Source organism: Coffea arabica, chromosome 10e, assembly GCF_036785885.1.
Source record: "Coffea arabica cultivar ET-39 chromosome 10e, Coffea Arabica ET-39 HiFi, whole genome shotgun sequence".
Lineage (NCBI taxonomy): Eukaryota > Viridiplantae > Streptophyta > Magnoliopsida > Gentianales > Rubiaceae > Coffea > Coffea arabica.
Window position 1 is genome coordinate 47475280 of NC_092328.1, and position 18467 is coordinate 47493746.

The following is an 18467-nucleotide window of genomic DNA, read 5'->3' on the forward strand; positions in this document are numbered from 1 at the left end:
GTCCCCACTAATTTCCTACCATTGCCTCTCATGATTCCCAGCGTGAGAAAAGAAAATTTAGAAAAAGCCATCCTTTTCCAACATGACCACATGGACCTCACAAAACATTTGATGCTTCTTCTGTTCATGCATATGATTTTGGTGCAAGCCTGTATCTCCAACATCAATTGCATGTACAACAATTCTTGCTTCTTTTTTTTTGTTTTTTATATTTAATTTTGTAATAGCTATCAAGATGTTGACAATTAATTGCTGTAGCTGGAAATGAATTACACAGTGAATACACGTTTGTCTTTGGAGTTTCTACACAACTCTCCCCAGTCTCCCCATATGGGAGGGTAGTATACAGTTACAAATTTGGACTGCAGAAGCTTGTTTAGTCCGGCATCACAATCAAGAATCGAGAGATTCAGCCTAAATCAACTTCACCAATGCTTGGCAGTAAAAGATATTGAAGCCAAGATCGACCAAGGACCAATTAAAGAATTGGGTAGTCAAGCAACGTAGAGTATTGGTTCTTTTAATTGTTAGCATTATTGAGACTTATAGTTTTCTGTTATTTTTCATAAGACCCTCTCAACCTATTTTGAAGTTCATTGTATTCTAAACCAGGCAGTAATTGTTAAAATAAAACGTTCCTCCTTCCGAAGTTCAATGTACTTGATTTTGTTGTGGTCCTCTATTAAGATCACTGTAAAAAAATTGAAGTCAATTATTGGATGGAGTCCTATTTTACTTTCACTGTGCTATTCCACAATATGTCTCTCTTGGTATTTTTATTCCATTCGCAAAAAAAAAAAAGAAAAAAAAGGAAGAAGTAAGGAAACTGGCCTTCTAGAAATTGAGTTTAGAAAAGAAGGAATAAAAAAAGAACGTTTTTCTCCTCATGCATACACAAGTACCTAACCTCTGCTAGACTCCCAATTAAAAATAGCGTTCTTACTGGAATGATAGACGGTATAAATTGGTTAAATGCCTCTGTGTCATCATGCATATATATATGAAGCAAAGCAAGGAAATAGAAATGATCACATTAGCAAAAAAAAAAGTGTCCAATACATTGTTGAGGCATGGAGAAAAGTAAGTCATTCCCACAATATTCATCATCTTACTCTAGTGAATATGGTTTCCAGGATCAATCAAACTCGTACATTTTTAATGGTCCAAGCACAAGGGGTGAAGGATTTACCGCATCAAATGATCCAGAGCTCAAAAGGAAGAAGAGAATTGCAGCATATAACATGTTCACAACTGAAGGTAAACTCAAAGCAACTGTAAGGGAAAGCTTCAAGTGGATCAAGACCAAACTTAGTGATGTACGTTATGGTTTCTAAGCTTGTCTTTCTTCTTCCAATCCTTCTTCGTCTCCTTTTCTTGTTTTGGCTGTGGAGTCTTGGGGAGTTTCTCCATGCTTGTTAAAGGATGTAATTGTGATTCTGTTTCCTGATCAGACAAAAATTTGATGAAATGGAGGCAGTCGCATGCGTTAGTTGTAACTTGTGTCATGAATGCAAATTCTGTAAGCCTGTCGAGATGTAAATTCTTGTTTCTGTTAATAAGAAACATCGTGTATCTTTTCAGAAGGAATTTTTGTGGGTACATAGTGAATGGCGATAGAAGATAAGATCACTAAACTACGTACTTATTATCGCTTAATTTTCATGTTCAAGTAACTAGCTTAATTATTATTCTTGTTAAGCAAATTCTTCTTTAAGCAAAGATTTCTGAAGTGTAAACAGCTGCTTAAGCAGGAAATTTGAAGGGCATTAGGGATCTTCTATTGCCCATTCAACATTTGATATCTTCGTGTGGCTACTACTGCTGGCATTTGCTGGATAAAAATGATTGGTGGCAGGGATTTTTTTTCCCTTCTCACTCCTTGATATAAGTGGTGGCAAGACAGCAACAAAGTTCTTCTCTATTTTCCTGCCCATTGGAGCGGCAGTCCACAAAATTCTTGAAGTCTCTCTAAACTTCCCTAGAGTCAACGATCACTTTGGAAGGTTTAATCTTTACTTTCGTGGATACCATAAAAAATTAGCTTCGTGCTTTTCTCTGCTATTTTTTGAAAAGGTAACAATTTTCTTTAATTGGAAGAATAATTGTTCATGTATTGGCATATGGAAGCTGTACTGAGTAGTTTTGAAACCGTCATGCCCAACTGTTAGAACATTAGTGCTGGTTGCAACTGCTATAACTCACTTTTGGTACTTTGATGGACTATATAGACAGATTTCAAATTTTGAGAACCAAAAGAAACTACTGTCTAACAAGATGTTCAATTGGATCCATCTAGCACCATCCACCCTCTAAACAATTTTGGCGCATTTCATAGCAAATTACACAATGAAGTGAGAATATGCAACCGGTAATGGGAAAAGAATTAGTAATGTCTTCTGATTTCAACAATTAATGCTCAAGGAAAGGACAAAGTGATGCAGGATACACATGAAGGAAAGAAGCATAAGTTTTAATTTTCTTCTAGACTTGATTAAGATGGCCTAATCAACTGCATGTAGCTCAAGGAGCTTGTTAAGATCCCGGTTTCGATGTTCCCTGGTGGATATAGACCTTTGTACCTGCTCACGGAACTGGATAATGTTGTCATTCTTATCATTGATGTTCATGTTGTAACGAGAGCTTCTTTTGGGATCCGGCAATGGGGGCCGATTTTTTATGTTTTTATTGGCCTGAGGACGGGCTTCTGTTCTTGAAGAATTCTGGCGATTAGGTATGTCTGGTGATGCCAAATTCCGAGGTAGACTCTCTTTGTTCCCCATGTCTGCTGCGTCAAAGGAGGTGATGATTGTTGTCTTCCCACTAGAGGATGTGCTTGTTGCACTGCTTCCAGGTCCTTGACTGAGTGTGATTGTTTCTGCACTTTTTTCTGGTTCCTGGAAAGTAGCATAGGACACAGATACCACATTTTCCAAGTTTAAGGTTACAAATTATAGATCAAGTGTTGTGCTAATTAAGAAGGGCTGTCTGTCAGATCGAAACATTACCAAGCCAATGCCTTCTTCCATACGTGCAGGTTTAGTTAAAATGTGTATGAATCATTACATACCTCAGAGCGACCTGGATCTCCTGGTTTTTCTGCTGCTATATCTTTGTTCCTGTGTACTATATGTGATTGAGACCGGTGCCTCATTTTGGAACGTCTATGCCTGTATGGGAAACAAAATCAACGCTCAGTATACGTTTGATAAAACTGAAATCTGAAATTTGAATCCTTTACTGAATTGCAAATACTAAAAATCCTGAGTACATTCTACATTAAGTGATAAGTGAATAACCTATCAGTTATCACTTATTTTTTAGAGTAAGTTTTGCCTACATAAGTCAGACCTCTATTTTTTGTTATCAAACATATCTGAACATGTTAAGATCTGAATCCATTAAGTTCAAGTATTGAATTGAGTTATCAAACAGGGTCTCAGACAACAAAGCACTACAAAATCTGCTATTCAAGTTCTGTCAATCTGTCATAGATACCGTAAGCCAAATGAACTATCTTGAGCAAACTAGCTGCATACTAAGACCTTCTTCTGCTTCATCAAGTAATTATATTGCTTATTCACTAGTATGTTAAAAGTTCGAGAGTACTACATCAACCATACAAAAACCAGGATCAAGAACCTACAATTTGGAACTTCTTATTATGATGCCCTGCAGTGAATTGGCATCATAATATGGGTATCAGTTATAAATTGGAAACTCTTCGGATTGGCTGATGTATACTACATTTTTAAGCCAAAAGTAATTTGTAAAACTGTTGTTTTACATTTGCTATTTCTTATTCAGGAAAACACATGTCAAATAACTCACTTTCTCCTTTCAGTTCTTTGAATTTCTTCATCTTCCTCTTTGTAAGTCACTGGTAATCCAGAGAGATCACACGCCAAAGGACTTGTACAAAAGAACTGAAATAAATAGGGAGTCCAGTATGTCAGTTTCATGTACACAGTTTAAGCAAGTGATAAGTTCCTGCAGCATGCTTCCAAATGTTAAAACTAAATAAGTAATGGAACTATTCTTTCTTCAATCATGCATTAAAGAACAGGAAAAAGGATAAACAAGGCTCAAATACTGCCTGAAATGTCCTATTTTCAGAACCTTTGATATGTCAGTTCAGATTCATTCTGCAACGAATTTATTACTTTAGCAAGATATGCACTTACAGATCTTTCTTACCTCATCTTGAAGAGCTGATGCTGCAGAACCGCGAGTTGCAGGATCAAGAGCAAGAAGAGTGCTTAAAAGACCTACAGAAGATGCAGGAAAATTCCTGAAAGCTTCTCTAAGTCTAGGCTTATAGGTTTGTGGTGGTCTGAATGTTGTTGCCACCTTCGCTCTTTTCCAAAAATCATTTGAAGGTGTCCCACAAAGCTTAAAAATCTTGTGAACTTGCTCTACCTAAACAAAACAATAATGCAAACAAGTTTGCATTTGGTGACTAAAAATTAAGAGGGAACTATAAAGAAAGAACATATATTATATAGCTATTTTCAAGATTTGTCAAACAGGTTTTGCACTGTTCTATACTTTGTTATGATCTATTTGACATGCTCTCTTTTCCTATCATACTTTTCCACCTCTGTCAACTTATGCTGATGTATCATGTATGTTACAATGAATGTTTTGCATACTTCAAACCTGTATAAACTAACTCAATTACCTCTGTCCTACCAGGCATAATTGGCCTCCCTATAAACATCTCAGCCATGAGGCATCCTGCACTCCAAAGATCAATACCTATTCCATACTCTGTTGCGCCTAGCAGTAGCTCTGGAGCTCTATACCAAAGTGTCACAACTCGGCTTGTAAGTGGGCGCTTTTTCTCAGGATTATAATAATTAGCAAGCCCAAAATCTGCGATTTTTAGCATCCCTTTTTTATCAATTAATAAATTGGATCCTTTGATGTCTCTATGCAGAATGCCTTTCTCATGGCAATGCTGCAGGCCAGAAAGTAGTTGATGCATGTAGCACTTGACCTGCACTTTGTCAAAATATTGAATCAGCAACTAACAAGGTCATGCTTAAATATCCAAATGGACAATAAGCGAGTGCACATGGAGAACTTTCTAACCTGTGGTTCAGTTAGCCTCTCATCAGGCCGTGTGATAATGCTTGCTAAATCACATTGCATGTAATCAAAGACTAGGTAGAGGCTATAATGCATTCTTGAAGTAGCCAAACCTTCAAGCTTCACAACATTTGGATGATCCAATTTCCTCAGAATCCTAATCTCTCTTGCCATGAATTTCACACTCTCAGGCTCTGTTGTGTCAAAACGAACTTTCTTCATAGCAACTATCTTTCTGGTGTACTTGTCTCGAGCTTTATACACATTGCTATATGTCCCTTGGCCTATCTACAAAATTGCATATTATCACTAAGCACAGATATTACATTTCTCAAGAAGCATCTATTAGCTATCTTCGGTAGAAACTGCAGACGTAGGTATGCTAATGACTTTATAAACAATTTAAGAATAGCTTATACGTGCAATATCGGTTTGAATGGCAAACTACAGCAAAAACAAAAAAGAAAAAAAGAAAAAAGGGACAGATCATTTCTGATTAATCAAATGATGCTATCAAGTAGCTGATCCTCCATATAGGAGCATATGTGAACCAAAAACAAATAGCGCTAAAACTAACCTTGTCAATCTTGTCATAGGTTTCTGCACTTCTCGGAATTAGACCTTCTAATGCATCTCTAGGGATGTTATCAATCAGCCATTTTGGCCATCCATCAACTAGCTCACCATCTTCTCCTTCCCTTCTAGTTGATGATGTTGGAACAGAGGCAGTTCCAACACCACCATTTGCACTCGAACTGTATGTCTGCACCTCTAGATTGATTAGCTTCTTCTCTTGACTTCCTTTATTCTCAGCGCTTGATGTAGTTCCACCCCTACCATAATTGCCACCTTCTTCACCTCCATCATAACTAATTCGTGCTTCTTCTCGAGTGATTGGCTTCTTTTCATGACTCCCTCTCCTGCCAGTGCTTGTCTTTCCACTACCACCTTCATGCCTTGATTCATGCCTGAACAATTGACCAGCTCCAATTGTATAATGCCTCTGTCCAGTTGATCTCCTTGCTGCTGCATAACCTCCTTTAGCATCATAACCATTTTCCATCTTCAACTTCTGCAATCCTGGAGGAGGTGAATTCATTGAAGGCCTGCCCTGAGTACACCCCATACACTAAGCAAAAAAGAATGCAAAATCTTTAGATGATCAAGAGAAAAGAAGCTGAAAGGTGACATATCCATGCAGCAACTGTAAATGAGTAAATCAACAAAAAGGAATAAAAGAAGACAGATGGTGAAGAGGGATAATAGAGATGTAGGCAAGTCTGTAGTAAGCCAAGAAAGAAAGGAAACAAAGGGTAACAGAAGAAGATGTCAAAGAGGAGGAGGCCGGCTGGCCGGCCTTTTGGAATAATTCTTTTAAGTGACATGCTTTGCTTGGTAAAATACTTATGGCCTACCAAGTTTCAATATTTTTAAGCACAATCTTAGCTTCCTCCGGCGAAGAGGTGTTAAGCAACATAACAGAATTATGCTTTGAATTCATAGAATCTTCTGATTAGTGATATCTTCCTAGCTTCATCCGAAAAAGTAAATTATGTAACCAATTTAAGGAGAAACAAATGGCTCCCTTTTAGTTCTCTAACTGCTGCTTAATTTACACAATGCTGGCAAGTTAGATTAGGAAATTCTGATGATTAAAAAAAATTATAATTTTGATTCTAGGAACATTGTTAATGGTCTCACATCATTTTTGGCTACAGGAAAAAAAATGTGATTTTACCACGGGATCAGTTAGTTCTCAAGCTTAGGAATATCAAATCGGTTCTTGAAATATGCTGCTCTACCGTTCTCTTTTCTCTTCTTGAAATTCATGTAGATGTAGAAATTGGGTACAACCTTAGTGTAGCACATAATTAGCGGTACACTTTAAAATGATCCAGCGCTAGTTGCAGGCATGTCATTGATTCATCAAATTTCCAGTTGAATCTTACCTACTGATGTAAGCCAGCGAGATTTCAAGTTGATCAAATCCAGCTTCTGTATCAAGATCACTAAAGCTATTCCTCAGACATAAGAAAGAGTGAATTAGAGCCGAATTAACGCAGATGTTTGTCTTGAAAAACGTCAAAATGTGTACGTGACCACGTCCTGCGTTTGATTCTTATTTGATGCTATTCAGTTCCATTTCGTTAATCCCTTGAGAAGTGCTAGAAGGAATGAGCTGAAAATTGTTGAATCGAAAAATTGGTATATCTAGATAAATCAACAAGAACTAAGGCAAAGGTACACAAATCAACAAGAACTAAGGCAAAAGTACACAAATAAACAAATCAAATGGGATGTTCTTAGATTGTACTATTCGATTGATGACAGCTTAACACATGGTCCAAGAAAAGGGTCATTCCCCCATAGATATTTAAAGTTAACAATGAGCCAAAAGATAGAAAACGAAGGGAAGGGAAAAGGAAAGGAATTTGGTTGGATTGCTTAATTCTATGCCTGTAGAGAGAACTGGTCAATACAATTATAATTTAGGATGGGACAAAAGGGTTGGGATACATCTGAGGATCAACGTTTAGATTATCGATGCCCTGAGCTTTCTTGAAGAAAAGAGCTATGACGGACATGCTTCACCCTTGTTTTATCTTCTTCCATTTAAGGCTCTTATTAACATGCCGTTGACATATGTCTAGCATTTATTGCGGTGGATAATATCTGGATTAGCTAGACTGATTAATAAATCCACTTCGCGGAAAGAAAAAAAAAAGCATGTTTAAAAGTGACCAACTTATGCTTTGTTGCAGGAACAATACATTAAGGAGTTGTTCATATCTAACATGATCCTGTTCTTGATACCAGGGCTTTCTCACAAAACAATAGGAACCTTAAGTTACAACGTAATGTCAATGGACAGAATCCGAATGAAAATCCCAAATCCAATTATTGTTAGAAGGTTCAATCCTGTGCAACTTACAGCTATCCTGGAACAACATAAATTCCTAAAAATGAACTTTTTATTGCGTTCCCTGTTTTCTGTCAAGACCAAAAGCATTAGGTGAATACATTATATATACACACACCTCGGTCTCCTTCTGAACCAAGAAGAGAGGCCAAAGCAGAAGAGTATTAACCGGTTTCCATTGTTTTTGGAGACTATGAATCATTTTAAAACAAGATGCTTAAGACATGCCTCCACTCATCGATTGGCATCATTGACTGGACAGCGAAAACTCCCAAGAACAATGGAGAAACCATGACTTGTATATTATGGGTACACTCAAAGGTTCAATAGATGCAATATTCTGGGATCGAGTGACTTGAGCAAAACGAATGTGGAACAAATTGTGCCAAGAAGTTACAAGGGAACATCAACTATGTGTACATGAGATACAGTAAAGAGGGGCTGGAGCAGTGGCCTTATGGTACTCCATTGAAGAATCATTCCAGATCAACAATTCCAAAATTGGACAGCAGAATCTTAACTTGATCTACTAAGTCAGAACCAGTTGCATATTCTGTTAATATCCCAACAGCAAAACCAAACATCGCCCATCTGCTCAATCAGGATTTGAGAACAGAGAGACAGAAATCATCATCTATGAAAATAATGCATAATGGAAAACAAATCACAAAATACACGAACACCATGGAAAACAGTAACCTGCCTTCTTGACATATCTCTTATTAACAAGTAGCAGAAATAGCAAAAAGTGCTACCAAGGATAACTAGTAAGCAGTTTAACTAAAGTGATAATATGACTGTTTTGTGGTTTGGCTTTTACATTTGTTCAAATAACCAGCATTCTGTTTATGACTGCAGCTATAAAAAAATGAAGTGGATACTAGTTTTATTTTCTCCACCATAACTATCAGTGCGTGCTAAGGTAAAGGGAAGAAATATAACAGTGGTTGATTAGACTATGTTACAAACGAATTTAGTACTACTACTGATTGTAAAAGTAGCTCAAAGATAAATCGTCAATGTAGATCATTTTAATGCTGACAGCAGATAGGAAATGATCTGTGATTCTTCTAGTTCACATAGTTAGACATATCAGTTATGTAGTAATAACTCATAATGAAGCACATACTTATAGCTTACTGGCTTAATTTTGATAGCACTTGTCATAACTATTCCACAATATCAACGAATGGACTGGAAACTGGAACACCAAAGATCCATTTCTACTATTTCACCCAATTTTCAAAAGTGACTATATCATTTTTCTCATCATAACCTTGGCTTTTGTCTGGGAGAGAGAGAGAGAGAGAGAGATGAAATAAGCAATAAAGAGATCTTGTGTAAACGTCAAGTTACTACAAGAGTGAACTTACTTTTATCTTTCTGGATTCTGCAATAACTATAATGAACGAAAAAGAATACTTCTCAGGCAAATTACTCTATAGACTCCTTCAGAGAAAACTACTTTACAAAAATCTAGACTCTTTGGAGAATGCAAAAGTTATTTGTTTGGAGTCCCTACGATATTGCATTCAATGTCAGAACCATCAGTAGAAAAGAAGTTGTCCCTGTAGAACAATAACAAAGTCGGCTAGCATTCAATGTAAACTATGTTTAGGCAGAGATTTGAGAAGAATAAAGACACATGTATACAAAACAACATTATGAGCAGTAAGCAGACTCCTAAATGCAATATCCAATCACAGAAACTAAGTTGACAACTTCCATAACTCAACTCAAGAGGTGTGACTTTAATTTGTATCAGTAATTTCGGATAATATCCTGCCCTTTGTTAGCTCAAATGTCAGTCAGAATCAGAAAGCACGTTAATCACCAATCCTAGCACACAAAATAAAACAAAAAAAACAGAGGAATGTCAAAATAGGGAATTGCAGGTTTTCTAATTAAGTACTCTTTAGTTATCTGACCAGTTCTGAAAAATCCTTACAATTGAATTTCCACTTGTTATTGCTTTTACCCTACTACCAGTAACATATCCACATGAAAGACTATCATTGGCTGTTCCCGCACAAATATGTGTTCTAACATTGTATATTTCCTAATGGTATTGATTAATTTGACTAGCAAGAAGGAATTTATGCCACTAGAACAGCAGGATTGTCACAACCTTCAGTCTCATGAGCTTTTGCAAAATGAACTCTCTTGTAACTGGATTGATTCGTTAATCACCTAGTATAGCTCATTAGGATGACCATACAAAAATCAGGTTGTTCTGAGTTTCTCATTCATGTAACATGTGCCTTTGGTTTTCTCTTCTTAAAGACAATTTCCACAAATTGCTTTGTAATAGTCAGAATTCAATGAGGCAAGAAATTGAAAATTGTCCATGGATGGCAGATTGTTGCAATCCTTACAATAACAGCCAACAATCAGATGTTTTCCCATATATGAGAACCACCAATATCACTATCAATTGAGATTTTAAATTTTAAATCGATTAATAAGCACTAGCTTAGTAGCCAGAGCACCAAAACGGAAAGAAATACAGTACACCTTTTCAATTAATCAATCAGGCAACTGTGACATTCTTAATTGAACCAGGTATAGGTCTAACATCATGTCTAGATAAATCTTTAAAATTTTCACTATTTTCCTCAGCAGATGAACTGGGGACGATACGGTTCTTAACACAATAAGCGCACATTGCCAACACTAAATCTCTTGGTGACTTAGCAACTGCAATTGTTACCAAGACTGAATCTCTAAAACCCAAGATTGGACAAGAATACCATCCTCATCAATACTGAACTATATACTGAAATACTCTCAATTGAGCTAGGCATAAGTCTAACATCATATCTAGATAAAGCTTTCAAAATTTCACTATTTCCCTCTGCAATTGAACTGGGGACAATAGAGTTCTCAACACAATGAGTGCACATTACCAAGACTAAACCTTTTGTTGACTCAGCAACTGCATGTTTTGCCAAGATTGAATCGCGTTTTTAAGACCCAAGATTGGACGAGAATACCATCCTCATCAATACAGAAATATATACCCAAATACCCAAATACGGCATCTACTTAGTCTTATAATCCAAGAGAAAGGTGCATAAATTAAAGCCGATAAACAAAAAAAACAGCTAGAAAGTTGAAATTACATTATGTATGTACCTGCCATTTGCAATCTCATTCTTGCCAATAAAACCAAAAAAGGGACCTTGATCTGCTTCTTCAAGTTTCTTCTGCTTAAAGTATTCTTGAAGTTCCCTAGCCTTTTGCCTTTGAAACTCCAGGGTAATGACATTCTTATCTTCCACAGCAGCCACAGCCACAGGTTTGGGAGGGGAAGTAGGTGTTGGCGGAGGTGAAGCAGCAGCAGGGGAAGAAGGTGGAGGGGATGGTGGAGTTGGTTTTACAGGTGTAGGAGGAGGAGCCACTGGTCTTCTAATAGGCCCATCAGCCTGAGAACTCCTTATGGTAAATATTGGGGGCTTAGCTGTAGAAAATCTGAAAGAGGAAGACAAAAATGAAGAAGAAGATGAGGGAGATGATGGAGAGGAGGTAGGTGATGATGGGATTCTCAGTTTGATGCATGGGAAGGATGGTGATGATGCCACTGACATCTTCCTGAATTTTTGCTTTCTGTACTTCCTGTTATCTGTGTAAATTCTTCTAATATGGTTGGAGAGGAGGGGGGGAAAAGGATTGGGTGGTGAATCTGTGCACGTGTTATCAGAATCAGTGTCTGTCCTGAAGTGGAGTTTAGTTTTGTGGATAAAATATGGCCAAGTTTCTTATGGGAGATGGTTAGTAACTTCTCGTATTTAGACCACTGTCCACGCGAGAGAGAGGTTGGCACAAAACTTTTGACTCTACTGACAGCCAAGAATACAACCAATTCTTCAACAAAGGTGTTTTGGGAAAAACCTGTAGATTACATGGAGCAAGTTAAAAGTTAAACCCTCAAATGTTCATTCTGTAGAATTCTTGCGTGCTGTTTAAAGTTCTTATACATTAAATTCCTGTAAATTGGAGTCTTTAACTCCTATTACATATTAATAGTATGGTTGGAGAGGAGGAGGGAAAAGGATTGGGTGGTGAATCAGTGCAGGTGTTATCAGAATCAGTCTGTCCTGAAGTGGAGTTTAGTTTTGTGGATAAGATATGGCCAAGTTTCTTACAAGAGATGGTTAGTGACTTCTTGTATTTAGTCTGTAAAGTTAACCCCTCAAATGTTCATTTTGTAGAATTCTGACGTGCTGATTAAAGTTCTTATACATTAAATTCTTGTAAATTGGAGTCTTTTAACTCTTATTACATATTAGGGATAATTTCAGAAACCTCCCCTGAATTTGAAAAATTACACATACATCCCTTGTCATTTAAAATGACAATTTTACCCTTAATTATTTTAATAAAATTCTCTTATTTTTCCTTTTTTTAAAAAATTTTTTGCCAATAAAACTGTACACCCACCGCTATTACCTCTAGATTTCTATTATAACCAAATGTCGAACTGGTGATTTTTTTGATGAGTTAATTTTATATGTAATCCAATGTTTTTACTGATTTTTGTTTTCTATTTTTTGGTATTAAAATTAACAATAAATAAAAAAGAAATGGCCTAAAAGCACTACTAAATAATGATAATCCTGCTACTCCAAAAATTTATAAACTCTAAATGAATTATTTCAACATTTTCTTTTCCATCTTATAAATCTAAATCCATAATAAAATAGCATCAACAATATCATATCATAGTAATAAAATTATTGTTAAGTTGTGTATCAAATAGTAGATATAAACATGAAAAGTTTGGCACCTTCTTCTTATAATTATGCTAAATAATCTTATAATTGTATAGAAAAATAAATTAAAACTCATTCCATAAGGGCATTTTTGAGTATTCATTTAAAAATTTGTCCAAGTCAATATTGTTTTAAAGTTTTATTATTAAAGCTATCAAATCAAGAGAGGTAAATGTAATTTTTCAGACCTTAAAAGAGCTCAGTGAAATTGTCAGAAACCTCAAGGGAGGTTTTTGAAATTATCCCTACATATTAATAAATTCTTATAAATTGGAGTTTTTAGCTTCAACAGTCATCGCGAATTTGCTTCAGGTTCAAGGTTAGAGTTTTCTTCAAACTCAAACAGGAACTAGATAACCTAGGCTGGGATCTTATCGTCACAATCCAAATGACCCAACAAAAAGAGTTCAATTTCTCTTTTTCCTTTCTCGTTTGGTCCCAAAACTTGCAGCAACCAGCAGCGTGAATGACGCTAGACAACACGAAGGGATGCTAAAATAGATTCAACTATTCGCTGAATTGACGAGTTTATAATCATAAACTCCAGTCATCCAACTTGTTTGAAGCGCATTTGTCCAGCAAGGGCTGGATGATAAAATGCTGATTCCAACTTTGTGACAGAAAGGTCTCACTTCAGTCCCAACTCTCAACTCCCAACTGCAGCTTTCCTGCCACAAATAAAGGGGCGTAAACTGTTTCTTGGTGATTGGTTCCAAAATCTACATTCAAGCCTCATATCCCATCGTTATAATGAAAATTTACAGGCTACAAGCGTCAATGGAAAATGTAAATCCCAGATACTCTCGGAAGGAAGGGGGAAAAGAGAAATAAAGGAAAATCTGGAGGAGGAAAAAAATTGATATGAACTGAATGATGATGAAACAATGGACAGGACAATGACCTATATAACATGAATATCATGGAAATGAAGAAATTCTCGGAGACAAAATTGAAACTACAAGAGCTTGCATATGGACACCACAGACCAGTTAAGCCAACTCCAGCATGGAATATCATCTCAGCACTGACCCTGTTTACTGCGCGCCTCAAAATTTGCTTCTCAAACACTCCATTAACAATTGCAGCTCAAATGACTAAGCAGCGTCTAATGTAATATCTTGGCACAAATCAGCCCAAAATGCTTCAGAAGAAGAAGCTCGAAACTACATTATCATGCATGAACAGTTTCTTTCGCTCCCATTGTCAAACTCATCATCAGATCCACCATCGTCGCTGCAATTGCATTAAATGCAAAATAAAAACACTGGAGAAATCAGATATGCAAAAAAACAGGAGTGTTTGATAAGGGTTCTACATACTCTTTGATGAGATTTAAGACCACAAGCATGAAATAAGAAGATAATACATCAAACAGAATCTGCAATCTTCATAGCTCATTATCAAAATTATTTAACACCTGACCAGGAACATACTTATCCTCACATTATGAGCATTTAGCTCTATAGTATTATCTCATTCCACAGTTCCTTGTTCTATCCTACCTTTACACCTAAATTCAGAACATCAACTCCTCTCAACCAGAAACAATTTGATCTAACATGAATTATGATAAAATGTACAACATAAACAACAATTCATAAAGGCAAAGGACTACTTATTTCTTGAGCAAAATTTTTCATGATGGATCAATAAGAATGGAACTAGATAGCAACTTAACACGTATGAGAGTCAAGCTACCATAAGGTCTATCCTTCCTTTTGGCAAACCTTCTACTCACTATCTTTAGATGCAAAATATGAGTAAACACATAGTACTTATATGCATTGATAAGAATGAAACAATAAGCAACATATCATGTTGAACAAGAAAACAGGTCATATGAGTGCTTCTGAGTATACTCTGACTACTGAAAGGATAAGAAACACAGATAAACTCCAGAACCTATATATAGGTTTATCACTAATCCATTGGCTACAGAATCACCTATTGGGATGCATTGCATTTCTTTTTGATTTGCTGCATGTCATGCATGAGTTATTCATAACACCAGTTTGAAGCCTTATCTGAACTTCTAACAGAATATGCTTGAACAGACATTGGAAGTAACCATGGCAACAGACACCTCAAATTACTGAAATACGAATTGCACAGCTCATGTACATTCTCCAACTTAGAGGACGAACCGAATTGTATTGCAGTTTAAAAATCTCATTTGGCACACCCATGTTCAATAGAATTCCTAATGAATTTAGAAAAAAAAACTCAGCCCAATTTGGAAAAATTTAACGAACTATAGCAGTGGTCAACATTATATATATATATATATATATATATATATATAAAATAGGTCAACTTGTTTCTCTTCCAGTCTGTATGGATAAAAGATGGTTAACATCTAACAAATTCCCTTAATTCCAGGACCATTAATGAAGGGTTGTTACAAACTAACAACCTCATTGTAACTTGAGAATTAATGTCTGCACCAGTGATAGTTGATAATGCGCAGACTAGATAAAGCATAGACAAAATCTTCAGATGAACATAATTATCCGACACTATTTGTATCTAATACTGCTGGTTAATTCAAGTAATAATACCATTTTTAGTAGGTTTTAACAAGATGAAACATAGGGTCTGTATGAATTGGGTGTTTTCAAATAACAATTCCAACCACAAATTGAAAAAACCTCCTTTAGATTCACAGCTCAAAGTTGCAACCAGTTAATCACAAAAGGCCTGAATAGCAATAAGACAAGTTTTTAGATTCACATCAATTTGTTGGTACCACAAAAGCAACCTTTAATTAGTTTTCGTATAAGACACAGCTAAATTTTTCATGGAAATGAATTGTCATACCTAAGCTCAAATTCTCGAATTTCAACTAGCTCTCCACCAGATGTATCTGTCCACTGAACTTTCCTCGATTCAGTATGAACAACAGCATCAGTGTCCTTTCCACACAAGGCCACACTCTCATCACTACCATCCTCAGCAACAGGAACACTAGTTGATGGTTTCTTCAAGCTACTTTTAAGAGCAACCTTTGGATCAGAATTATGGTCATTAGCATACTGAATCTGATCCCTACACTTCTCAGTAACAGGAGGCTGTGGCAAAACTTCTTGCTGCTGTGCTGGGCCCACTTTTAAAGGGGATGGGCTCTCAAGTCCAGCGGCAGCGCGACCAAAGCAAACAAAGGAGGCGCACCCGCGGACAAACCGATTCTTGCCAGAAGCCAGTTGGAGATCAGAATCAGTATCTTGGTCAACCAACTGGTACTGATTCCACGGCGTCACTCTCATGGGCTTCTCTTCGTTTTTTTGACCCAAGAAAAGAAGGGTCAGTCCCTTGCTATACCCAGAAGCTGAAGAAGAGAAGAACCCTCCTCCTTCCACTGCCAATAACATCAGTTCTTTTGCTCATCCGGGCATCCCAAATTCCTTTATGTTTTCTAAATCAGCTTTTTCACCACCCCTTCTATTAAAGTCGCCTAATTCAAACCAACCCTGGCGAAGCAAAAATCCAAGAACAAAAACAGAAAAGAAATCAGAAGCACAAAACAAAGTAATCAAATTTATTTTCACCAGAAGAAAATTCAAAACTTCTTTAAAAAATTGGAAATTTGCTATAAAAAAGATTAGGCATTTCGCGAAACATCAAATTCAAATACTTAACTTATCTAAGAATCTTATCAAATTTAGTTTGAAAAATTCGTAATAATACTCCAAAATGCATTCTCCTCTTATAAAACTGAAACAATTAATCAGAAAAGCGCCGCCAAATCAGCAACTAATCAACATTTTTACAAAAAACGTATAATACAAACAACAAGACATAACTCAAAGAAACTTTCAGATTGAACCCAAAATTTTGAACTTGAAGCTTTTAAGCTTCTTACATGAAATTTAAATCCCAAAAAAAAAAAGAGAGAATATTTATAAGTTAAAATTATACTTAAAAGCTTAGTGGAATTATGATAGTTTACCCAATAAGTACTTTTAGCTACTTATTAAGCAAACTAGAACCCAGATGACACCAGAAAGGAAATTCATTTCAACCCAAAAAAACGAAAAAAAAAAAAAGAAAAAGAGAAGCAAAATGAAGCAGATTTATATTACTCATCAGTGGTGAACAACTTGAGAACAGCTTAAACTATCCTCATGAAATTAAAAATTTCATTATAATTTACGCACGTGTGCAAATTTCCAGAGAGAGATACTTACAGATCCAAATTAAGATAGATCTCCGGCGAGGCTTCTTCACCGGACCGGCGACTCCATTTCGTCGATCGCCTCAGCAGCTTCAGTTGCTTTTAGTAATTCACAGGTGGAGAAGAAAAGGAAGATAATTAGAAAACAAAACCAAAAAAAAACAGAGGTGAGAGAATTTATTGGTAATAAAATTGTAGATTTCAGAAGAACTGATTGAACCCCAAAAGAATCCAAAATGAGAATGAAAAGAATTGAGAATCGATTAATTGTGACTTTTTATTTTTTTTGGGGCTGCCTATGTATATAATATGTAAGTATATCCGGAGTGACGAGAGAGGAGAGAGAGAGAGAGAGAGAGTGAATGTGGTGAAATTCAGGAAAATTTATTTATTTATTTAACAATTTAATTTTTTTTTTTTTAAAGAGGGATGGAGTGTTAACTGTTAAGTTGCAAGAGGCAGGCAAGTAGTGCCCATGTGGCGGGCCTTACCTTTTAATAATTTTTTATTTTTTATTTTACCTGAAAATATGTTGTAAACATTTTTTAAGAAGAATTGACAATCCAAATCGTTGCAATACATTTTTTTTCTATAAAAATTTAAAAAAATAACAATCCAAACAGGCAATTTATGAGCGGTGGAAAAAATATTTTGATTCTTTAATATGTGAGATTTTATTGTTTGGATTGTGTTTTATTTGGAATATTTTTTCTGTAGCACTTTTTGTGATGTGATGTGTGTGAGATAAAAAGGTAATTGGGAAGATAAAAAGATGTATTGGAAATTGTAATGATGATGTAAGCAGATAAAATTGGGGAAATAAAACACAATCCAAACAATTGAAAGATTATGGTAATATCAAGTCAAATTCTAATCTTGGGTTTAAGGATTTTTTTTTCTTTTTTTTTTTTTGTGTAGCCTTGTTTGGATTGCAATTTTTTTATGAAAAAATTTTTACATTTTCTGTGAACATATTTTTCAATCACCTTTTTATCTCACATATATTAAATCGTTACAATACCTTTTTTTTTATATAAAAACTCCTAAAAATAGCAATCCACGTGGGGATTAAGTGGAAAAGTTTTAAGCACGTTGTAAGATAGACAAGTTACATGCAAGACGCTTTACTTAGCATTTGAGTACAGATATACAAAGGGGAAAAAAGGTGTAGAAATTTGATAAAATTTGGTTGCAAAACTAATGTGTTGTGATTTATGAAGTTGGTAAAACTATATTGAAGAAGAAGAGAACAGGTGAAAAACTTTGGCCAATACACATTTGAAGGTTGATATTCTATTCTAGTAAATCTTTTGCACCTCTCATATTGGTAGCTGGTTTGAAATCCCAATAATCTGCCCCCTCCCCAAATAATCGAAGATATTGATTTTAGATTTGGGTGTTGATTTATTAGGCATGGAAAGATGATGTTGTTCTTCTTTCTCTTGGATTAGAATTAAAATCATGTTGTTATACACACACATATATATATATAAAAGCTAGAATTCGGACCGTCGTG

The 18467-nt window shown here is 35.8% G+C and overlaps 3 protein-coding genes across 4 annotated transcripts; all 3 read right to left on the reverse strand.

Moving 5' to 3' along the window:
* Positions 1-2369: 2369 nt before the first annotated feature.
* Positions 2370-11280, reverse strand: LOC113711740 (probable serine/threonine-protein kinase At1g54610). 2 transcript variants are annotated; one of them, XM_027234933.2, is made up of 8 exons: positions 11144-11280; positions 5666-6217; positions 5092-5376; positions 4679-4996; positions 4195-4416; positions 3829-3923; positions 3068-3167; positions 2370-2894 (listed from the first exon to the last, which is right to left on the reverse strand). In XM_027234933.2, exons 2-8 carry the CDS (start codon positions 6212-6214, stop codon positions 2502-2504), a joined length of 1962 nt encoding a protein of 653 aa, XP_027090734.2. In that variant the 5' UTR covers positions 6215-6217; positions 11144-11280; the 3' UTR covers positions 2370-2501. The 2 variants fall into 2 exon arrangements, with proteins under 2 accessions (XP_027090734.2, XP_071923598.1); XM_072067497.1 differs by lacking the exon at positions 11144-11280 and adding an exon at positions 7038-8137.
* LOC113710974 (light-harvesting complex-like protein OHP2, chloroplastic) lies at positions 8290-11745 on the reverse strand. Its single transcript, XM_027234083.2, has 2 exons — positions 11144-11745; positions 8290-8599 (listed from the first exon to the last, which is right to left on the reverse strand). Exons 1-2 carry the CDS (start codon positions 11593-11595, stop codon positions 8485-8487), a joined length of 567 nt encoding a protein of 188 aa, XP_027089884.1. The 5' UTR covers positions 11596-11745; the 3' UTR covers positions 8290-8484.
* A 1875-nt stretch (positions 11746-13620) lies between these two features.
* LOC113712905 (uncharacterized) lies at positions 13621-17222 on the reverse strand. The gene is made up of 3 exons (XM_027236536.2): positions 16965-17222; positions 15598-16247; positions 13621-14013 (listed from the first exon to the last, which is right to left on the reverse strand). The coding sequence occupies exons 2-3, from the start codon at positions 16146-16148 to the stop codon at positions 13944-13946; spliced, it is 621 nt and encodes a 206-aa protein (XP_027092337.1). The 5' UTR covers positions 16149-16247; positions 16965-17222; the 3' UTR covers positions 13621-13943.
* Between the last annotated feature and the right edge of the window lie 1245 nt (positions 17223-18467).

What these genes read in the sequence shown, in the direction of transcription:
- LOC113711740 (XM_027234933.2), bottom strand. Translation starts at nt 6,214, where the DNA reads ATGGGGTGTACTCAGGGCAGGCCTTCAATGAATTCACCTCCTCCAGGA. An exon ending in CCTATGACAAGATTGACAAG is followed by an intron (nt 5,377 to 5,665) that starts GTTAGTTTTAGC and finishes GCAATTTTGTAG; the next exon opens with ATAGGCCAAGGGACATATAG. An exon ending in CAAAGAACTGAAAGGAGAAA is followed by an intron (nt 3,168 to 3,828) that starts GTGAGTTATTTG and finishes TTTCCCATACAG; the next exon opens with GCATAGACGTTCCAAAATGA.
- LOC113710974 (XM_027234083.2), bottom strand. Translation starts at nt 11,595, where the DNA reads ATGTCAGTGGCATCATCACCATCCTTCCCATGCATCAAACTGAGAATC. An exon ending in AATGAGATTGCAAATGGCAG is followed by an intron (nt 8,600 to 11,143) that starts GTACATACATAA and finishes CTGATTGAGCAG; the next exon opens with ATGGGCGATGTTTGGTTTTG.
- LOC113712905 (XM_027236536.2), bottom strand. Translation starts at nt 16,148, where the DNA reads ATGTTATTGGCAGTGGAAGGAGGAGGGTTCTTCTCTTCTTCAGCTTCT. An exon ending in ATTCGAGAATTTGAGCTTAG is followed by an intron (nt 14,014 to 15,597) that starts GTATGACAATTC and finishes ATGCAATTGCAG; the next exon opens with CGACGATGGTGGATCTGATG.